Genomic DNA, 19,796 nt, shown 5'->3' with positions numbered 1-19,796 from the left:
AAATGAGAGACAAAGAATTATTTAGGAGTAACAAAATACTTTTAGGGAGGAAATCTTTATGTCTGTACAAAATGCCGCTAATCGAGGCGAGCTTACTTGAGATATATTCGATGTGTCTGTCCCAGGATGTCCCAGAAGATCACTCCCAACTTTTTAAATTCACTCACTACTTCCATCTCCGTATTATTTAAACTAAGCGTTAAATTAGGTGGAAACTGTCGTATCTTAGGACGGAAAACAATCGCTTTTGTTTTTGGAATGCTGATTACTAAGCCATCTTCCTGTGCCCAAGCAGCTACCTTAGCGAGTACAGAGTTGGCTATGACAAACAATTCAGTGCTGTCATCGGAAGAAAAGAATATGCTAGTATCATCTGCGAAAATTACGAACTTAGCTCGATCAACAAGACTGGCGATATCATTTAGGTATAAATTAAAAAAAGGGGGCCAAGAATACTCCTTTGAGGAACTCCAGTGTGCATTTGTATTAAATGTGAAGGGTGACCATTGACCTCAACAAATTGATAACGATGAGAGAGGTATGATTTAATTAATTCCCATGAATTTCCGCGAATTCCATAAGATTCCAACTTTTCGAGGAGTAAGGTTCTCTTCAGGTAATCAAAGGCTTTGGTGAAATCAATGAACACACCCAGCACAAGCTTTTTTTGCTTCTATATTATGTAAAATGTACTCCTTCTGATCAAGTAGAGCTAATTGGGTAGACCGATGTTTCCGGAACCCGTACTGTGCGCTCGGCAGTGCGTCTAATGTATATAAGAAGGAAAAAAGGCGAACCAGAAGAAGTTTTTTTAATACTTTAGAGATCGCTGGCAGAATTGATATGGGACGGTAATTGCCGAGGTTATTGTGACCTCCTTTTTTATAGATTGGTTTCGCTACTTGAAGCTGTTTCGGGAAGGTACTTGTAGTAAAACTCAGATTGAAAATGTGCGTTAATACAGGCGCTATACAATCAAAAACGTATTTTAATGGCTCGATTTGCATACCTTGAGTGTCAAAGCTGCGTGAATTCTTGAGATTCAAGAATGTAGAAGAAATTTCTTCGTCTGTAATAGGCGTAAGAAATAAGCTGTGTGGGCAAGGAGGTTATTCGAAAGCTTTGTATGTCTAGCTTTGTACGTTTTGACGCTAACATCCGAACATGAACAACTTTAAGGAAAAGACAACAGTTAACCGAACCACTTGGTTTCCTGTTGCTTAGCGCGCCAGTACCTTGGGGTTTCGACAGGAGTTCAGCCATCACTTGATGATCTTGTGGGTGTTTTAGTGAGTCCCGTGTTAAACAAGAATCATCTTTAGGAGTTAGAATTTGGCAAAGAGACCGCACTTTTTTTCTTTTTGTGGTGTCTGAAAGCCCACGTCTGAAAACCTGCGGCTCGCTTGTGTTTTGTGAAGATGCGTTCCGTAGCCCCCGTGTACAAGGACACCTGTTTATCGCACCCTAAGGTTCAACATTTCGCAGAACACTCCTCGCGGGCGCCCGCAGTCTGCGCACCCGCCCTGCCCTGCCCCCGAGGTCTTCCGCTGACCTGCGCATCTTTCTGGGTATACCCCGCAGCCATTTTGCCTGGCAGCAGTGAAGCGCCGTGGTGCGGTTATGCGCGGACACGCACCGACAGGGCGCAAGCGGAGGCACGTGCCCGCTGCCGGCTAGCCGAACCGGTGAAGGAATCCGATAGCAAAGAAAAACACGCGCACATGGCGCGAGTAACCGCGCTCCCCCGAACAGCGTTGCCCCGAAGCGGTTTCTCCTCCTCCCGGCTGGGTTCCCTCTCTCTAGTCCCGTCCGCGCTCTCTCAGTCCCGGTTCCCGATCACCTCCGGTTTTCTGCGCTGGCTGCGGAGACAGCGCATATTTTGTATTCGTTTCGTTTGCTTTCCCACGATGCTCGCGCGTGCGCCAGTCCTGGCAGAGTTGAACGCCACTTTCTTTTCTCTGCCTACTGCTCTTTCTCTCTTCCACCCCCTACTGCGACTCCCCGTCCCCTTCCCGCCGTGTGTTCCGGTGGATGTGTCCTCCGGCCGAGGCAAGAGAATTGCCACGGTCGGGCGCAGCACCACCGCGGACAAAGCGAGTCGACTGGCTGCAGAAGAGGGCGAGGGTGTTGACCGCGGGAGTGAGCGAGAGATGAAAGATAGAAAGAGGCTCTTGCAGGCCCACAAGTGGGAAAGCCCCAGCCAATGGGTCAACGTTTGGAGGGCTATAAAAGTTGCCCCTGAGTGCCTCGGAGCCAACCTTGACCACAGCGTCCCAAGAGAGGTAGTTGGCCGTCGCTCCTTCAGTCCATGATGGTTCGCAAACTGGTGAGTTTTGTTCGGCGAAATTTTGGGGTCGCATTTGGCTTCCTTCACCTCTTACGGCCCAAAAGTGCGGCCAGAAAGTGAGGCGAATCGTGAATCTTGGTTCATGGTTACCGACCTTTCTGTGCATCAGTGTTGCGGAAGCGCTGCATAGGACTTGAGGAGCTATGCGGCTCCTAAAAAGAGTCGGCTTGGTAGTGATTTAGGAAATGCATAGCTGGCTGTTGTGATTGATAAAAGTAGCGCCGTTCGTAATTTGTCTGCATGTGTTGACTGCGACCGCACGGACCCTTAATTACGGTTCAAGCATATGTTCAGAAGTGGATTTCTTACCGGGTTTAATTATGTGGATTGATATGCGCGTAGCTTTTCGTCGGGCTTAGTGTATCAAGCTATTTGCCACTTGGCTGTTAATTCAACGCATATCTACAAGAAAATGTTTTAGCCTTTTACAACTACAGTTTTCCCTCATACGGCATTTACGCGCAATACGATGCACCAGAGAGAGAAGAAGCTGTTGCTTCGCTGACTCATGTTTGGAGCAATGCAGTGAAACCAGTCTGTTTTTATTACCCAGCGACATCGGCCGTGTGTCCAGTTTACAAAAGCACTAATGATAGAAAACACATGAAATTGACAAGGAACACTGGGCATCTCAAACTGTATTGGACACATTATTCGAAAAGGAGGTTTGTGACAGGTTCTAAAAATTTTGTTTCGAATATGTTAAGTTTCAGAGGCTCATTTCTGTCCGGTTTTTTGGCACAGTCCTTTGTCTCCTATTTATTTATTTATTTATTTATTTGGTCATACTGTTAACCCTCAAAGGAAGGTTGTTACAGGGAGGGAACAAAAACAAATACACTTCATAAGCACTTCAATGAGCAATCATGAGTCAGAGTTCAATATTTGTGCACCATTTCTCAAAATCATATCAACACCTAGCTCAAATTGTTGCACGTTAGCACTCTCCACAACATCTCTTGGCAATTTGTTCCACATTTCAATTACATCAGGGAAGAAGGAATACCGGTACACATCCGTACGTGTATTAATAGGTTGTAGTACCCTGCTGTGGTTTTTTCGGGAACCACGTTTTAGAGCCGCTTTCAAATAATGTTCTTCATTTATTTTTAATGCCACTTGCATTATCTGGAAAAAAAGTTTGAGTCGATGTTTTATTCTTCTAGTTTCCAGCGTTTCCAATTCACACTGCTGCATCATCTTTGTAACCGAGTCAGTACGGCGATACTTGGAACATATAAAACGTGCTGAAATCCGCTGTATTCTTTCTACCTTCTTTTTTAAGCATTTTTGGTGGGGGCTCCACACAGCATTCGCATATTCCAGAACTGGTCGTATAAACGTTTTGTAGGCGACTAACTTAATTTCTCTAGTCGCGTTTGGAAGTTTTCTCCTAAGAAAGCAAAGCTTCTGATATGCTTTTGAATAGATATTCTCAATGTGAATACGCCAGTCTAAATTATGCGTCACTGTCACCCCCAAGTATCGGAAACTCTGTACCTCGACCAAGGTATTTTCTCCAATATTATATTCAAATCTGATCACGTTCTGTTTTTTAGTTACGTGAGTGTATGTAGATTTTTTGTAGTTAATTACCATGCCCCATCTTTGGCACCACGAGTTTAATGATTGCAGGCATTTATTTAGTTTATTGTGATCTTCCGCGCAGGCTACACGCGTGTAAATTAGACAATCATCGGCGAATAGTTTAATTTTTACAGGCGGGTTAATATTAGAAGGAATATCATTAACATACAATAAAAACAATAGTGGGCCTAAAACAGACCCCTGCGGCACTCCAGACACAACTTCACACTTCCCCGATTCACTTTTCACGATTCGTACCCTTTGATAACGGTTTTTTAAATATGCCTGAATCCACAGTACTACAGTTTCACTAATTCCTAGGCTTCTCAATTTGGAAAGTAGTTTATGATGTGCAACTTTATCAAATGCCTTCGCAAAGTCTATACATACAACATCTATCTGTTGGCATTCATCTGTAGCAGTACAAAGGTCATGTACAGTTTCGATTAACTGTGTCACCGTCGAAAGGCCAGATCGGAAACCGTGCTGAACTGGGCATAATAAATTATTTTTTTCTAAAAAATACAGAATATGTTTTGCTATTGCATGCTCTAGGACTTTACAGCACACAGAAGTGAGCGAAACCGGTCTATAGTTGTTCACACATAGCCTATTGCCACTTTTAAATATCGGAACAACGGTGGCATCGCGCCAGTCCTGAGGTACTGAATGATCCCGCAAAGATTTTTCGAATAAAAGCTGCAAATAATACGACATCCATTCAGCGTACCGTTGAAGAAATACCGTCGGTATTTCATCTGGTCCACACGATTTTTTTGCATCCAACCTAAGCAAATGCTGGAACACGCCCTCCCTTGTAATGCGTAGGTCTTCCATTGGGTATTGTATTGCGCAGACTAAAGTATCACCGTCACTGTCACATCTATCCTTCGTGAAAACTGATTGGAAAAAATGATTAAATACGTTGGCAATACCTTCCTTTTCTGTCACGACTACGTCGCCATCCACTATCTGTTCTATTTCATTCTTTCTATCTGCGAAATATCGCCAAAACTTTTGTGGCGAGCTTTTAAGGAAGTTTGTAAGCGTTTTATTGAAGAACGTTTTCTTCGACTCCACCAATGCAGATTTTAGCATTTGTTTGGTTATTGAAAGTTCTGTTGCCCTGCTTTTTTTCTTCCTTAACCTTTTTATCTTACGCTTAAGGTGTATGATGCTCCTAGTTATCCATGGATTTTTTTGCTGTGATTTCCTTATACGTGTGGGGACAAAATGATCTATGCAATATTTGATTATGCCTTTAAGTCGGTCCCATAGTTCTTCTACACTTTCGCGGTTGGATGCTATTTCAAATTCATTAAAGCTTTCTCCCAAAACGTCTAGGATGGACGTGTCATTCGCACGGCCATAATCCTTAACATGCGTCACGACATATGGTTTCTTACCGATTCTTGTGTGCAGCGGTACATTCAAGCAAACCATCTTATGATCTGATAACCTATTCTCAACTGATACAGTATAGTCTGGTATTCTACCGGATATGAAAACCAAGTCCAACAATGACTATGACTTTGGTGTAACTCTTGTGAAGTCTTTAACTATTTGCTTAAGATTATGTGAAAACATGATCTGCATCATTTTATTGGCGCTCCTTATTTCTGCATTACCCGTTGATAGACTTTCCCAGTTAATATGCGGCAAATTAAAGTCACCAGCCATTATTAGTCTTGTGTTTTCATTTACATGGGAGTTAAGAAATACATTCAAGCCATCCAAAAATTCTGGCGGAGTGGCTGGTGGTCTGTACACAGTCCCTAACATATACCACATGTTTGCACAGCTGATCTTGCACCAGACCGTTTCAGAGACATTGCAATCGAGGGCGACTGCGTTTATAGTGCTTTTCACAATAATAGCCACGCCACCACCTCTGGAATCTCTGTCGCGTCTAAACACCTTGTAGTCAGGAGGAAAGATACTACTGTCATTAATTGCGCTATGTAACCATGTCTCAGTCAACATCAATACATCAGGGCTCTCAGAAATTAGTAGATACTCTAAATCAGTTACTTTATTTGCTATACTGCTGGCGTTTACAAGTAGAATTCTGAGCTATGACCGAGAAGAATCGCTTTCAGTGTCAGAAGCCTTGTCTGAAGTTTGCAACTGAAGCAATGTAGGGCTAGCAGTCTTTCCCCTCTTTTTGAATCGAGGAACCTTAACTTGCTCAGTACGGTACAGACACCGTTCATTCTTTTCACGATCCCAGACGTAGATATGATTGTTGATCTTAAGCTTGTCATGTACCAGTTGCACCTTGTTGCCGTTTGCTCGTTCCTTTTCACTGCTTTTCCATAGTTTCTTTCGTAATTCAACAGTTTCTTTAGCGTAGTCTTGACTAATGCTTATCGAGCTGCCTTTCAGCTTGCTGCAGTTCTGCATCACAGACTGTTTTTCTCGCGAATCATAAAAATGCATGATTACCGGCCGATTACTACCGTCTTTTTTCTTCCCAATACGATGAATTTTGTCGATCGTATTCACTTCTACTCCCAAGGTTCCTTTAAATACATTATCAATAACAGCTTGTTTCAGGTCGCGGTCTGATTCACCCTTGTCCTCATCGATACCAAAAACTAAGAGATTATTGGATCGGCTTCTATTTTCATACTCTACCAACTTATCCGCCTGATGACGAACAAGGGATTCTAGGGTTTGTACTCGCTTGTTCAATTCTGCAATCACATTAAGTGTAGCGGTCAGTTTTTCGCATTTCACGTTCATTTCGGTCATTTCAGCTCTTAATGCATCTATCTTAGCATCTGATGAAGCCTGAGTTCTTTTGAGTTCTTTACAGTTATTGAGTTCTTTACAAATGAAAATAATACAACTTCTGTAGAAGCTCTTGAAAAAGAAAAAGAAAAGATCACCAGTAATGCGAAGAAATGATTTCGTTATATGAATGCCTCTAAAATGTGCTACTTGCATGGCGTATGATCCGTAGGGTGCGAGGTGTGTTGTGCATTACTGACGTAAACTCCTGCCTGCTAAGCTCACACCATGGTGGCTCACACAGAAACAGCGGACAGATCACCCGAGTGCCGTTTTTTTATTTTTTGTTGGATGTGAGCAATCGTTAGCCTTGAGCCATTTTGACACTGCCTGTAGGGTATTGTTTCAATGCGTTTTTCCGCCCAATTTCAGTTCGTACTCGCCGCCCTTGTGGCTGTCGCCGCCGTGGCTTTCGCTGAGGAGAAGCCCGCCGCCGAAGACAAGCCAGCGACTCAGGAGAAAAAGGAGGAGGTAGAAAGTCGCATTGGCTTCGGCACAGGATTCGGCCACCTCGCCGGCGCCAACAGCTACGGTTTCAACCGTGGTGCGGCCGGTTTCAATCAGGGTAGCGGTGGCTTCAACAGCGCGAACGCCTACAACAACGTCCACGGCTTCAGGAACCGCAACGGGTATCGCACCAACCATGGATTCGACCAGACCACCTTCAATCGCTACGGCTCCGGACACGCAGGTTTCAACACTGGCTTCAACCATGGAGCAGGTGGCTTCCATAACCAGCACGGACACCTGGGAGGTTTCATCGGCTAAAGAAGACGGAACAACACGCTACAGGTAAGTAGACGTGATCAGCCTGCAGGCGGTTTCCCTCACTGGAGCAGTGGTTATACTGGCGGTTTTCTTATAACTGCGTTTTTGTTTCACCCATTTCTGCAATGCATCATGCGTACAATTCAGTTTTGGGCATTAGCTGTAAGGCTTTCCGTTGAGACTAACAACTGCATGCGTTTAGCAAAATGTACGTAGGCGGCCGCCTTGCCTTTCCTTGCATGTTCTCGGCGTGTACTTATGCTTTAGGATTTCATCTACACTTAATCACACTTTGGTTAATTATGTAGCAGTGAACTCGTATTTCAAAGTATGAAATTGCACCCCCTGTTATCTCATCAAGGGGATAACGCATTTGGGCAGTTACAACGGGAAGCAAGTCTTCATTGGCTCTGATGGGGACCTATGGCGGTTACAATGAGGCACATTTACTCAAACGTGGACGACAGAAATGATTTCAAGTTCACACATATAGATATTTCCTTTATTTGCTACAGCCACGGCAGATAAGATGGCACTCGCGGCACTTTATTTTGTAGTAGAGCCAAATATTAAATAAATGCTTAAGAAAACGTTCAAAAGACGTCAAGGTTTTCAGTGAATGTTCATGGCAGAAGGACGAGGTAATTGGCCCAGCCTTCTTCCATTTCATGGGAAGTTGCAATATCTTTACGTTTAACCTAATCCTGTTTTGCTGAAGATGCGTGCCAGACACGTCATTTCTTCTAAGTGCTGCAAACCAGTTATAACACTGTCGTTTTGCCTGCTTTCCTTATAGACATCGACCAAGACTGCCAAAAACTTTTCGACGACATGACTGAAGCCTGTTCACTTCAACAATCGCTACCGTGGAACTGCATTTGCAAAGAAAATGACCACATCCAAATGGCGCGAAGTTTCATTGCTCTCTGTACGTGCATTTCAATGCAGAGAAGCGAAGTAAAAGCCCTAATTTATTTTTTTAAACCTGTGCATTTTTTATGTCGTCTTTCATCATGCTTGTTAAAGGAACAAGAAAGAAATTCTCGAAGACATGCGAACTAGTACAAGAAAGAACGTGGAGCATGCCTTTCTCAAGCCTCTACGAGCTGCTTGACACCGGAGTTCCTTTATTCATTAATTTTTACTGCTAGCCCTCATTTGAGGGTCGTGGAATGAAGGGAATACAAATAATTTCATCAAAACACTGATCGATACTAAAACTTCGAACGTGAAACACCATAACGACGAACATTTTCAGTTAGAGTATCGCAAACACAAAATTCAAACACTTACGCAGGAGCTAATGAGAGTGAATGTATAAAAACACAAGTAATACAATACGCCACATTCGTAACAATAGGTTAACTGGGAATAAAATATTTATCAAGGTTTGTTTGAAAGACTGTCATACTGGTACCACGTACAACATTGGAAATGAGTACACTCCACAGATGTATTACGTTAGGAAAGAAACTGCAACGATTGGCGGAAATGCGTGCGAACTAAGAAGGTATTGATAAATTATAGTTCTGTCAGTGGCTAAGTTAATTCGTAGGGTGCAGGCACCTGTTCTTATTTATCTTTATTCCCCGTGCAGTGTTTTTGTGCAACAGTCTCAATTTTTTCTCCTCCTTTCTAGCAGCTAAGGTTACAGGACTGCAACATCTATCTGACCGAATCGGTACTCCTGTACCTGTAACAAATGAAATGAGCGGCAATGTTTTTGAGGGTTTATAGTGTTTAACATCCAAAATCGACTAAGGATACGTGGAACGCTTAGTGGGGGACTCGGATATATTCAACCGCCTAGGGTTCTTTAACGTGCGCTGACATCGCACAGTACACGGGCCTCAAACATCCCGCCTCCAAGGATATGCAACTGCCATGGCCGGAATTGAACCCTGGTGTTCCAAGTCAGCAGCCTTGAGCCACCGCAACGGCGGCAAGTCTTTGTATCTTCTCTGGACTACCCTGTAAAACCTTTTCTTGAGGATTCCAGGCAACTGGTGAATACTCCAGCACTGGTCGAGTTAGTGTTTTACAGACCCATAACTGCGCATATTCAGGCCTCTGCGCAAGTTTGCTCTCAAGAAAGAGAGCTTCTTAAAATATGCTGATGGAAAAGGCTCGACATGCATACGCCGATTTAAGTAATGAGCAATAGTTGTTCCTAAATATGTGAAGCCGCTAACATTTTCCGAGGAATAATAGCATGTATAACACTGGAAGGAAATGGTACTCTTTTCTGGTAATGCGAGTGAAGGTCGTTTTACCATAATTTATTTGTATTTCCCATTTCTCACACTGCTCACTGAAGACATGAAAATGCTGGTTAATTCAAACCTGGTCATCCTCAGAAGTCTATCCTCCATAAATTAAAAAAATCATCAGAAAAAAGCATGATTTTTACAGGTGCTTCCACCGCAGTCACCACGCCACTCATGCAGACCAAAAAAAGGCAACAGAAAAGCGCAGATCCCTGGCGGACACCACAGTACACATCCAAGAAACCAGATTAATAACCATCAATGCGCACAACCTGCTTATGGCTATCCAGATAAATTTGTCTGCATTTCACCACCTCAGAAATACTCTTTGACGTAATCCAAAAAGCAAATATTTTGTGGCACCTTGTCAAACGCTTTCGCAAAACCTACGCAAATGGCATCGATCTGCCGACGGTGACCTCATGCCTCGGCGAAACCATGGACGGTTTCTGTAAGTAGCATTGTCGTCGAAAGGTCCGGCAGAAGCGGCGCTAATGTTCTCAAAATATTCCGTTACCGTCGGGATAAATAATGAGCTTCTTCGTCACGATGTGCCCCATGAGTTTGCAACAAATTGAAGTAAAGGATTCAAGTCGTGACAAAAAATGAATGGCACCGACCAAAAAAGAAAGATGGAATGACGTTTCGGCTCCCACACGGGAGCCTTGTTCTCAATGAGGCGAAACGGGGAACCGTTGCTTTATATACGACGTATCACAGAACCCAGACATCTTGCGTATACAGGGGGCAGATTACCATGATTATGGTTCAGCGTGTTTGCTGTCGTCAGAATAATGAGCGACTCAAGATAGAGCCGTGATGCTCTGCTCCTCTCTTTCGCTACCACACGTGCCTGTGTACAGTCAATGTTGTGTTCGACAGATACTGAACGTTCGGCCAGCGCGTTCGAAGCCACCCGCCGGTTCCTCACGTCATTCTGGTGCTCACGCAATCTTCTTTAAAAATCCCCTTACTCGCCAATGTACACGGCTGTGCAGTCGGCACATGGGATTACGTATACGACGCCCCGGAATTTTTCCTTTCTGAGTGGGTCCTTCACTCGCACCAAATCTCCCCTGGGCTTGCGGGCTGGCACATGCGCAGTCTGCACATCGTAGCGACGGAGTATGCGTGCCAACGTTTCACTAACTCCTGGAACATAAGGAATCGACGCGCGCTTTTGGGTACCTGGGGTCCGATGCAGCGCGGGGCGTGCAAGCTGTCGTTCCACCGAGTCAATAAAATGTCCAGGGTAGCCGCAAGCAGACAAATCATGGCGTATGGACAAGGTGTCAGCATACTTGTCTTCACTGCTGACACCTTGCACATACGCCGTATATAAGGCAACGGTTCCCCGTTTCGCCTCATTGTGAACAAGGCTCCCGCTTGGGAGCCGAAACGTCATTCCATCTTTCTTTTTTGGTCGGTGCCATTTATTTTTCGTCATGTCCCATCCCGACCAGACGGACTTCCGTCAAACTCTTGACTTCAGGATTCAAGTCGATAATTCATCAGCAGCATGCGGTTACCTTTATAAAATATAGCAGTAACCAATAAAGGCAGCCGGGCGCCAAACTTCCGGCATGGAATGAGTTTGTAGCAATATTTTTGTAAATTAGAAGAAAATAGAAAGACATGCATGTGGCATAACTTTTCAGAAGGGCTGTCGGTGTTCTATCAGGACCGCTAGCCTTCGCATTTAACGCTAGTATTAGCTCAAAAACGCCTTCTTGTGTAAACGAAGTGCCGTCCATGTAACCTGCTCTAGCACGTGCAGAACCCGTGTCGCCATCATCGTAGTCCCCGGCGGATCTCATGCACACTGAAAAAAAAAAAGTTCAAATCGCCCGCTATCTTTGATCTTTCAGTCTATGCCGCTGTCTCCAATGCGAACTGATTTATACCGTGAATCTTTTGCCAAGAAAACACCCGAATATTTTTGGAGAAACTTCGTTATTACGTGTATTTTGTTTCAAGTCCCTGTGGCGTATTTTCACGCTTGTGTCGCCCCCCCCCCCCCCCCCCCCACCCTATGCAATACCCTCGCACGAGGGCCCTTAGGGGTATTGTAAATAAATAAATAAATAAATAAGATAATAAGTTAATATTTGGTGACAAAAGCGTTGCTTCGATGCTGATAGAGCACTTTTTACCCATTTGCGCCTTCCTCTGGAGCGGTACAATCACCTTTTTTGTGTGATTTTTTTCATCTGCGTTTTATGGGAATAATATGTCTTGTTATCAATGGGCTCTGCTCCTGCATCATATTCCATGGCATAGAATAAAACGATGCATACAATATTATAGTAATTTTAAACCACTGCCATGAATGCTCAACGAACTCACGTTCGAAGACCAACTCAATTTGATTATAACAAATTTTAAGTACTGAAGTACCTGCATGCCGTCTGCACGTGCCTAATCTTTAACTTGAACTTTGTGAGTATATTGTGCAGAAGCGCTTTTGGAAACAGCTCGATAAAAGAGAAATGTCTTCAGATCTGATAAACCATTAGTGAACACCAGCTCATAATTGCCAACTTGATGAGAAACAAACACAAGCTGAAGCAAAGACGAATTAATTTGTCGGTCTGGTACCTTGGTTAGCCAGTGGCTTGAGGTTATGGACTATAAAAAATTCTAACAGTTCATTTCAACTAGATGTCTCTGTGTGACAAGGTGACATATCATCCCAATTAATCTGTGGGAGGCTAAAATCACTGGCCATGATAAACCATGTCTCGATTTGACATGCGCTGCTAGAAAACATGCGCTGCTTTTTAGTTTCTCGAGAAAATGACGTGGAGGGATGGGTGGTTTGTAGGTTGTTCGAAAAAGATACGCACTGTCTTGAAAAATTATTTTGTATCTAACATGCTGCACTACACCTGTGTGGCCTTAATTCATGACTTAATAACATTTGCCATGCTACCGCCGCTAGTGTCCCTGTCCCACCTGAATATTACCACGTTGTGGTGACGCCAGACTGGTAGTCAAAAAGACAGCGGGAAGGGCTTCCAAAAGAAACTGCTTGTTGGGTGGACCTACGCCCACAAAGAACTGAATGACTCGGCTGCGGGGATAGCAATAATTATGCTCGGCGGTCGTTAAACAGAATTCCCGTCGCATTCGGCAGTGCTAAGTTTAAAGCTGTCAAAGAACTTTTGAAATACGGCGTGCCAGAGAACCACTACAGTCACGAACAAAGTAGAATCGGCTCCGCCTGGCTACGAAAATTCCAGCTAAATCTGGCCGCACGTTGCGTCACAAAGTGATACAGTCGCGTACCGGCAGCATTGCGCTCGAACCAATAAACATTATGGAAGCTTTGCGGCAATTTGGCGCAACGTGGAAGAATAATGCAGTCACCAGGTGTTGAGGACGTAAGCCATGTCTCTGTATATAGAACAACTAGCCAGCTTTCAGGCAAAGCATAGGCTTATAGTGTTTCATCTCCTTGATCCACGAGTGCGTCATTTAAAGTAGGGCTTCAAGCGAAGCCTTTGGCACCACTGCATCATCGTGGTCGCTGGAAACACCCTCGTTCCTGGAAAAGACTACGCTCATTTCTACTGGGCCCCACGTTCCTGTTTATTTGAAGTTTGTTATGCATTAAAGAAACCTTAGTGTCGGTGTACTGATCTAAGGCAGCACTTTTCTACAACTTTCTGCGAACGTCAAGTGCTGCCTTAGCATGTCAATGACTGAGACTAACGTTGCCTCCTTTAAGTTTCGTGCAATTCGACATGGTAGTACTTTCTTCGATATTTCCTAGAAATATAATTAGAATACGGCTACAAAGGAAATAATATTTTCCTTTGTAGCCGTATGGCTGCGCTCGGGTGGACGTCAATGAGTAATTACTCCCTTATTACAAATCTACTCCACCTTGGGGGATTCCCCTAAACATTTGGTCAATATAGTTAGAGCTTTCGTACTTTTTATTTCAGACAGGGTAATTCCTTCGACTGTTTTAGCGTTCACCGCAAGTTTCTTCTGAAAGGCATTTATTTTAGAGCTGCTTTTAACTCTGATTCTGATTCAGTGGCATTTTCCTTAACTCCAGAAACCAGTGGATTGGTTCGCTTACCCCTGTTTTCAAAATTGACTAGTTTCTCGTCCTGCTGCTTCACAATGGCCTCCAAGTGTTCCATTTTCACGTTCACTTGTAGCACGGCAAGATTATCTGTTAATGAATTGGTCTTTGTATGTGGCCCATTAATATCTTCTTTAATTTCTTGTAACTTACGATCTCTTTCAGCTTGGTTATCTAGAACCTTTTGCAATAAATCACTCGTAGAAGGCCCCGGGTTCTTCTCAGCATCCCCAGATGTAAATAACAATGCTAATAGAAACCAATATTCCATAAAAATAGCATAACAGCTGTAAGGCTACGGCTGAGTAAACAGGCATTATTACGCCATTACACAAGGAACCAACCTGCAAATTCTGTCCGTTGATGCATGCTGTCGGCAAGGAAGGCGCCGTGCCCCATATAGTGATCATCATGAGCCTGACTACGCCCACTGCAGGGCACAGGCCTATCCCATATCTCACCAATTAACTCAACTGAGTCGTGTGTCAGCTGGGGCGTCCCTATCCCCGCAGACTTCTTAATCTTATCCGCCCTCTACTACGCTTACTTCTCTTGAAATCTATTTCGTGGCTCTTAAGGACCATCGGTTGTCTTGCCTTCGCATTACATGCCCACGCACGCCCATTTCTTCCTCTAGACTTTGAGTAATATAGAGTAATATAGGTAGAGTAATATACAGAAAACAGGATAAGCAAGGGCACTCCCGTAGGCCCCTGTGGCCGACTTTTGCTCTCAAGAAGCGCACCAGCATAAGAGACGGCCGGAGCGTGTCACCAAATTCGAAGGCCACAATTTCACTTTCGGATGCCCGTAGCAAGGTTCCAGACCAAAAAGCTCTCTCCTGCCATGCTGAGCCTGAAGGTCATCGGCTTTTAGATTTGACCTTTAACGGGAGGCATGCCGCATGTGCAAAATCGTGCGTGGCAGCTGCCTCGATCTTCTTCATCGGCGCCATAGCTGCCCGTTTGGCAGTCACGTCCGCCGCTGAGCTGGCTGATACTAAGCCGCTCCTCCTCGCCATTTGTGGAATGTGATCTGTCACGTGGTTCGCTCTTGCGCTTAGCAGTCACGTCCGCCGCTGCGCCGACTACCGCTCTGGACGTTCGCTTTTGCACTTGCGGCACGTGATGCACCACGTGATTTGCTCTCGGTGAAGTCATTGCTCACGCTGAAGCTAAACCATGTCTAACCATGCTTAAGAGAACTTTCACTCTTTATATCCTTGCCCCGCTGAGTTGAGTCGCAGCCACTTATTTTTATTTTTGTATGTGTAACGCCACCTTGCAGCGGCGCGGAACGCCGAGCTCGGCCGCGAAAGGGCCCGAGTTGAGTTCACTTGAGATGCTGTAAGCTACAGGTGGGGTTAGACTTGCGATTTATGCCGGCAATTGCTCCACCGTAGCGACACCTACAATAACTACGATGCATGCGGCCTGCAGAGGGCTAGCGAGGCTTTTGAAATAAAGCACATAGCAGTGGACTCATTTCCCAAGGGCATCAAAATAAAATGGCCAAATAGATGTTAAGAAGCCTGATATGCTATATGAGCTGTTCCAAGTAATACAAGCAGCGCCTTTTTCTCGCGCCAGCATCTGAAGATTTCAATTCACGGATTTCAGAACGACATCTAGCATAGTGACCTAGTGTCTAAAAGGTTTTAGGCATGAGACTCCAGGCTCAGGTGCTGATTCCCCCCCCCCCCCCCCCCCAAGCCGCTGTACTAGGAGTGGAGCCCTATTATGAGTACGGTTCTCACCGTCTAATAAACGGAAGCTTTACCATGAGCAAAAGTTCTCCGCGTAGTCGTCATCTTAGACAGGTGCTATTGCGCAGTATGACTAGTAACACGCACGAGGTAGTACGAGCAGAAGTCACGAAGCAATGCGAGATGAACTCTGCTGCAAAGTTCTGCATATAGCTGCCGAGCAGCGTGCCCGCGTTCCTGGTACTTTGCAGCACAGCGTATTCCTTTTCTATGAAATACAAACCAGGAGAAGGTGGCCATCAGAGCGTTTCAGATCGTTGTGATCGCTACTGTACGCTGCAGTAGAATGTGAAACACTGTAAGGTATATCCTACAGGTATATCTGTAAGGTATATCTTATCTTAATTCGAACGTCAGAGCTAAGAACGCAGTTTTATATCATACGTTTCTGATGACACTTGGGGCGTGCCTCCACGGCTTCAGGTCAAAGTATAGACCAATTAATTTTTCACTTAAAGCCATAGGGTACATGCTATTCGCCATGCATTTTTACGCACATATAAGGCTCGTTTTTTCTGGAGGTATTACGCACATCTCTTTCGGGTTTGATTTCATTCGCCATTTTCTCTTGTTTTAGCATATTATAAAAAATTTTTACCAAATATTCAGATTTTGTAATTTTGTCCCCGAAACCGTAGCACATTTTTCAGCAGTTTTCAAAAAACTTCTCTTCTAGACCAAAAAAAAGTTCTTAGTTGTACCATTGCAATAGAATAGCTCCCGTCTCTGTGTAGAGATGTGCAAAAAATCAGCTTACTATATTTTTTTGCTTTTTCATGTCAAAGTAAAAAGAACAGCGATACAACAATTTGCGCTGAAAGAGACCACCAAACATGTACTAGAAATCATTGTGAAATAAACGCTTCTGTTTTTGTCACTTCGCTCCTATGGACTCCTCTTTGATGTGTTCTGCATATCTCCATGGCTATCTACCTCAAGTAGTTTCGACGACGGTCCACCTCACACAACCACGTCTTGATATAGTACCTCAGTGATATTCCAAGTGCTCTTAGGACTTTAGCTCTGGCTGTGCTGCAATCATTACATGTAAGAGCCCTTTCTGAGGTGGCGATTTGGAGATCCACATTGTGAGGGAGGCAAAAGATGGCAGTTATTTCTTGGTTTCCGAGAAATTTAGTAGCCTTTATATCCTAAATATGGCTTTATATTTCAACTGGCCCCGCCGGGGTGGCTAAGTGGTTACGGCGCTCAGCTGCTGACCCGAAAGACGCGGGTTCGATCCCGGCCGCGGTGGCCGAATTTCGATGAAGGCGAAATTATAGAGGCCCGTGTACTGTGCGTTGTCAGTGCACGTTAAAGAACCCCAGGTGGTCGAAATTTCCGGAGTCCTTCATCATAGCCTGAGTTGCTTTGGGACGTAAAACCGCAATAAACCAAACCAATATTTCAACTGGAAAACAGTGTAAATATAGTTCTAAAATGAACAGTGAGGCTCGTCGCGCGTCCTACGCGTTTTTCACACAGACAGTGCTAGACCAGCACGAACTCCAGCAGGAAAGCAGCAGACCAGCAGTCCAGCAGACCAGCAGGAACTCTTCGGAGAATTAGCCGCCGTCTTAGCCCACAATGACAAAAATTAGCGTGAAGAAAACCAAATATAAACAGTCAAAGAAGTACTTGAAACTGGGCTTGTTGGTGCATATTCGTTAAAGACATGAGAGCGCAAAACGGGGACACGGACGAGGAAGGGAACAGGACGAGCGCTGCACTTTCAACAGGATTTATTCAGGGAAGAATGTTTAAATAGCCTTTGCTCTTATCCATGCTCTTGATCGCAGACAATCGCCTCTCACAGATACGCATCAAGAAACAGCATTTCACTGTGGCGAAGAACAACTGACGTGTCACTAATACAACTATCACCTCGCTTCTTGATATAGAAGGCTTCCACAAGCTCACGTTCAGTCCTATCTCGGCTTTTCAATAGCACTTTGCAATCATATAGTCGAGGCTTGCAGGCTACACGCTTCTCTTTCGAGCAGGCTTGGCAGTGGTCTGGAAGATGTCCTCTCTTGTTTAAAGAATTCTTGTGTTCAAGCAGGCGCTCATTAGCAGGCGCTCATTGTGTTCAAGCACGCGCAAAGAAAGATTTGTTGCCTTTCCATTCGAACCATTCTAAGACCGTTAAGAGGGCTATCGCTTCCCAGTGCTTAGCTTCCGCACTAAAGAAGTCTTGCCACCATGCCATGCACGCAAGCTATGCTTCCCAGGTGTCCAGGCTGCAGAAAGCAGGCTTCCCGGCTTCCCTGGTTCTCTCCGTGGCGCTGACCTTGCTGAAAAAGCTGAAGGGCAGCAAGGAAAACAACCGACCTCAAGAAAAAAAGCAGGCAAGGCCGGAAGTTGTACCTTACGTACACCACACTTCTCATAACCTGAAGAAGGTGGCCAATAAGTATGGCGTCGATGTGGTATTTTCAGCGCCGCGAAAACTCGCCGGAATGTGTTCACGGATTGGAAGAACAAAAGTAAAAGAGTGCACCATCAGACACCGAATGCCACATGTCGGCTGCAAGAAAGCAGTAGTCTATGAGTTCCCGCTTACATGCGGCAAGGTGTACGTTGGACAAACCGGCCGTTGTCTTAATGAGCGCCTGCTTGAACACAAGAATTCTTTAAACAAGAGAGGACATCTTCCAGACCACTGCCAAGCCTGCTCGAAAGAGAAGCGTGTAGCCTGCAAGCCTCGACTATATGATTGCAAAGTGCTATTGAAAAGCCGAGATAGGACTGAACGTGAGCTTGTGGAAGCCTTCTATATCAAGAAGCGAGGTGATAGTTGTATTAGTGACACGTCAGTTGTTCTTCGCCACAGTGAAATGCTGTTTCTTGATGCGTATCTGTGAGAGGCGATTGTCTGCGATCAAGAGCATGGATAAGAGCAAAGGCTATTTAAACATTCTTCCCTGAATAAATCCTGTTGAAAGTGCAGCGCTCGTCCTGTTCCCTTCCTCGTCCGTGTCCCCGTTTTGCGCTCTCATGTCTTTAACGAATATAAACAGTCCTCGGAAATCAGACCTCGAGTGAAGATCGATCAACTGCGTCGCTTACGAAAGCCATTTCGGAGCCTAATTCGAAGTCTTCAGTTAATGACAGCGTCACTGCAAGCCAGCTACCGTCGGCAAGGACTAAGCTTCCGTAACTCGAAATCGCATAGTTTAACAGAGACTTGCGCTCATCGTAGAGATTTTGGAATCCGCTCTAATCAACAATCCACAAAAATGTAACTTTGTTACCCATCGCCAAATTCCAGTATCGAAGATGTTACCTCACCGGGAAGGCTGGCGCGGCTATCGCAGGGTTACCCATAAGTTAAAGAAAATATAACGACGAAGTCGCCCTCAGTACTCACATTCAAAGGTAGGCTAAGGAGATGCAATAATCGAGGAACACATGCGAGGTTGCTCGGTGTTCACTGGATACATAACCACCAAGACATAAAAAAGGCTTCGTACCTTTTATGATGAGATACAATCGAAAGTCCGAAGCCTCGAGGCATGGGCCGTGACATCTAGCATGAACGGCGTGTTGTTAGTGACAGTCCTACAAAAGTGAATCCCAGACGAGCTTTGCCTCGGCTACCACAAGAAGGCTAGAACTTGTGGGTTTCTAAGTGGACACAGGCCACCACCCACCGCGGGTTCGAGCTTCGCGCGAGCCAGGGGCCCCGATCAGCCGTCACCACACACACACTGGGACACCGATGCGGTGCACTCCACCTCCGCTGGGAGGAGAGCGATTCGCCGCAAAGAAATAGGCCTCCAAGTTCACGAAGGAGACGTTTATTCACGTCGTCCTTCAGCAGATACACAAACACTCAATGGTCACCCCGTCCCGGGGGCGCGCGAGGAGCAAGGCTCCGCTGCGCGCACGAAGCGACTCGAGTAATGCGCGCCGCTAGCACGCCGCTGCAGGAGAATGTCCCCGCGTCAGTGCTGTGAACTCTCTCTCGTGTCGACCGTTGGGCCGGTTGCGAGAGAGACTGGGCAATCAACGCAAGGTGCGCCTGTCGGAGGTCGCTGGACCCCGCTGGACAGGCTCGAGCCGCTGCAGGTCAGAGGACACGTGCGGGCGAGCTCGAGTAAGCACTGGTCCGAACGGCAAAGGCCGGCACGGACAAACAGTAACGTACGCACCTTACGCTGTCTCGGAGGG

The 19,796-nt window shown here is 45.2% G+C and overlaps 1 protein-coding gene across 1 annotated transcript; it reads left to right on the top strand.

The window, feature by feature from the left end:
• Positions 1–2,032: 2,032 nt before the first annotated feature.
• Positions 2,033–8,414, top strand: LOC149355073 (uncharacterized). The gene is made up of 3 exons (XM_089577582.1): positions 2,033–2,326; positions 7,100–7,519; positions 8,292–8,414. The coding sequence occupies exons 1-2, from the start codon at positions 2,309–2,311 to the stop codon at positions 7,493–7,495; spliced, it is 414 nt and encodes a 137-aa protein (XP_089433708.1). The 5' UTR covers positions 2,033–2,308; the 3' UTR covers positions 7,496–7,519; positions 8,292–8,414.
• The last annotated feature ends 11,382 nt before the right edge of the window (positions 8,415–19,796 follow it).

This window comes from Amblyomma mixtum, chromosome 3, assembly GCF_055824585.1.
Source record: "Amblyomma mixtum isolate Tamu chromosome 3, ASM5582458v1, whole genome shotgun sequence".
In the NCBI taxonomy this organism is placed as follows: Eukaryota; Metazoa; Arthropoda; class Arachnida; order Ixodida; family Ixodidae; genus Amblyomma; species Amblyomma mixtum.
Note: the sequence above shows the minus strand (reverse complement) of the source record. Positions and strands in the feature narration are given on the sequence as shown.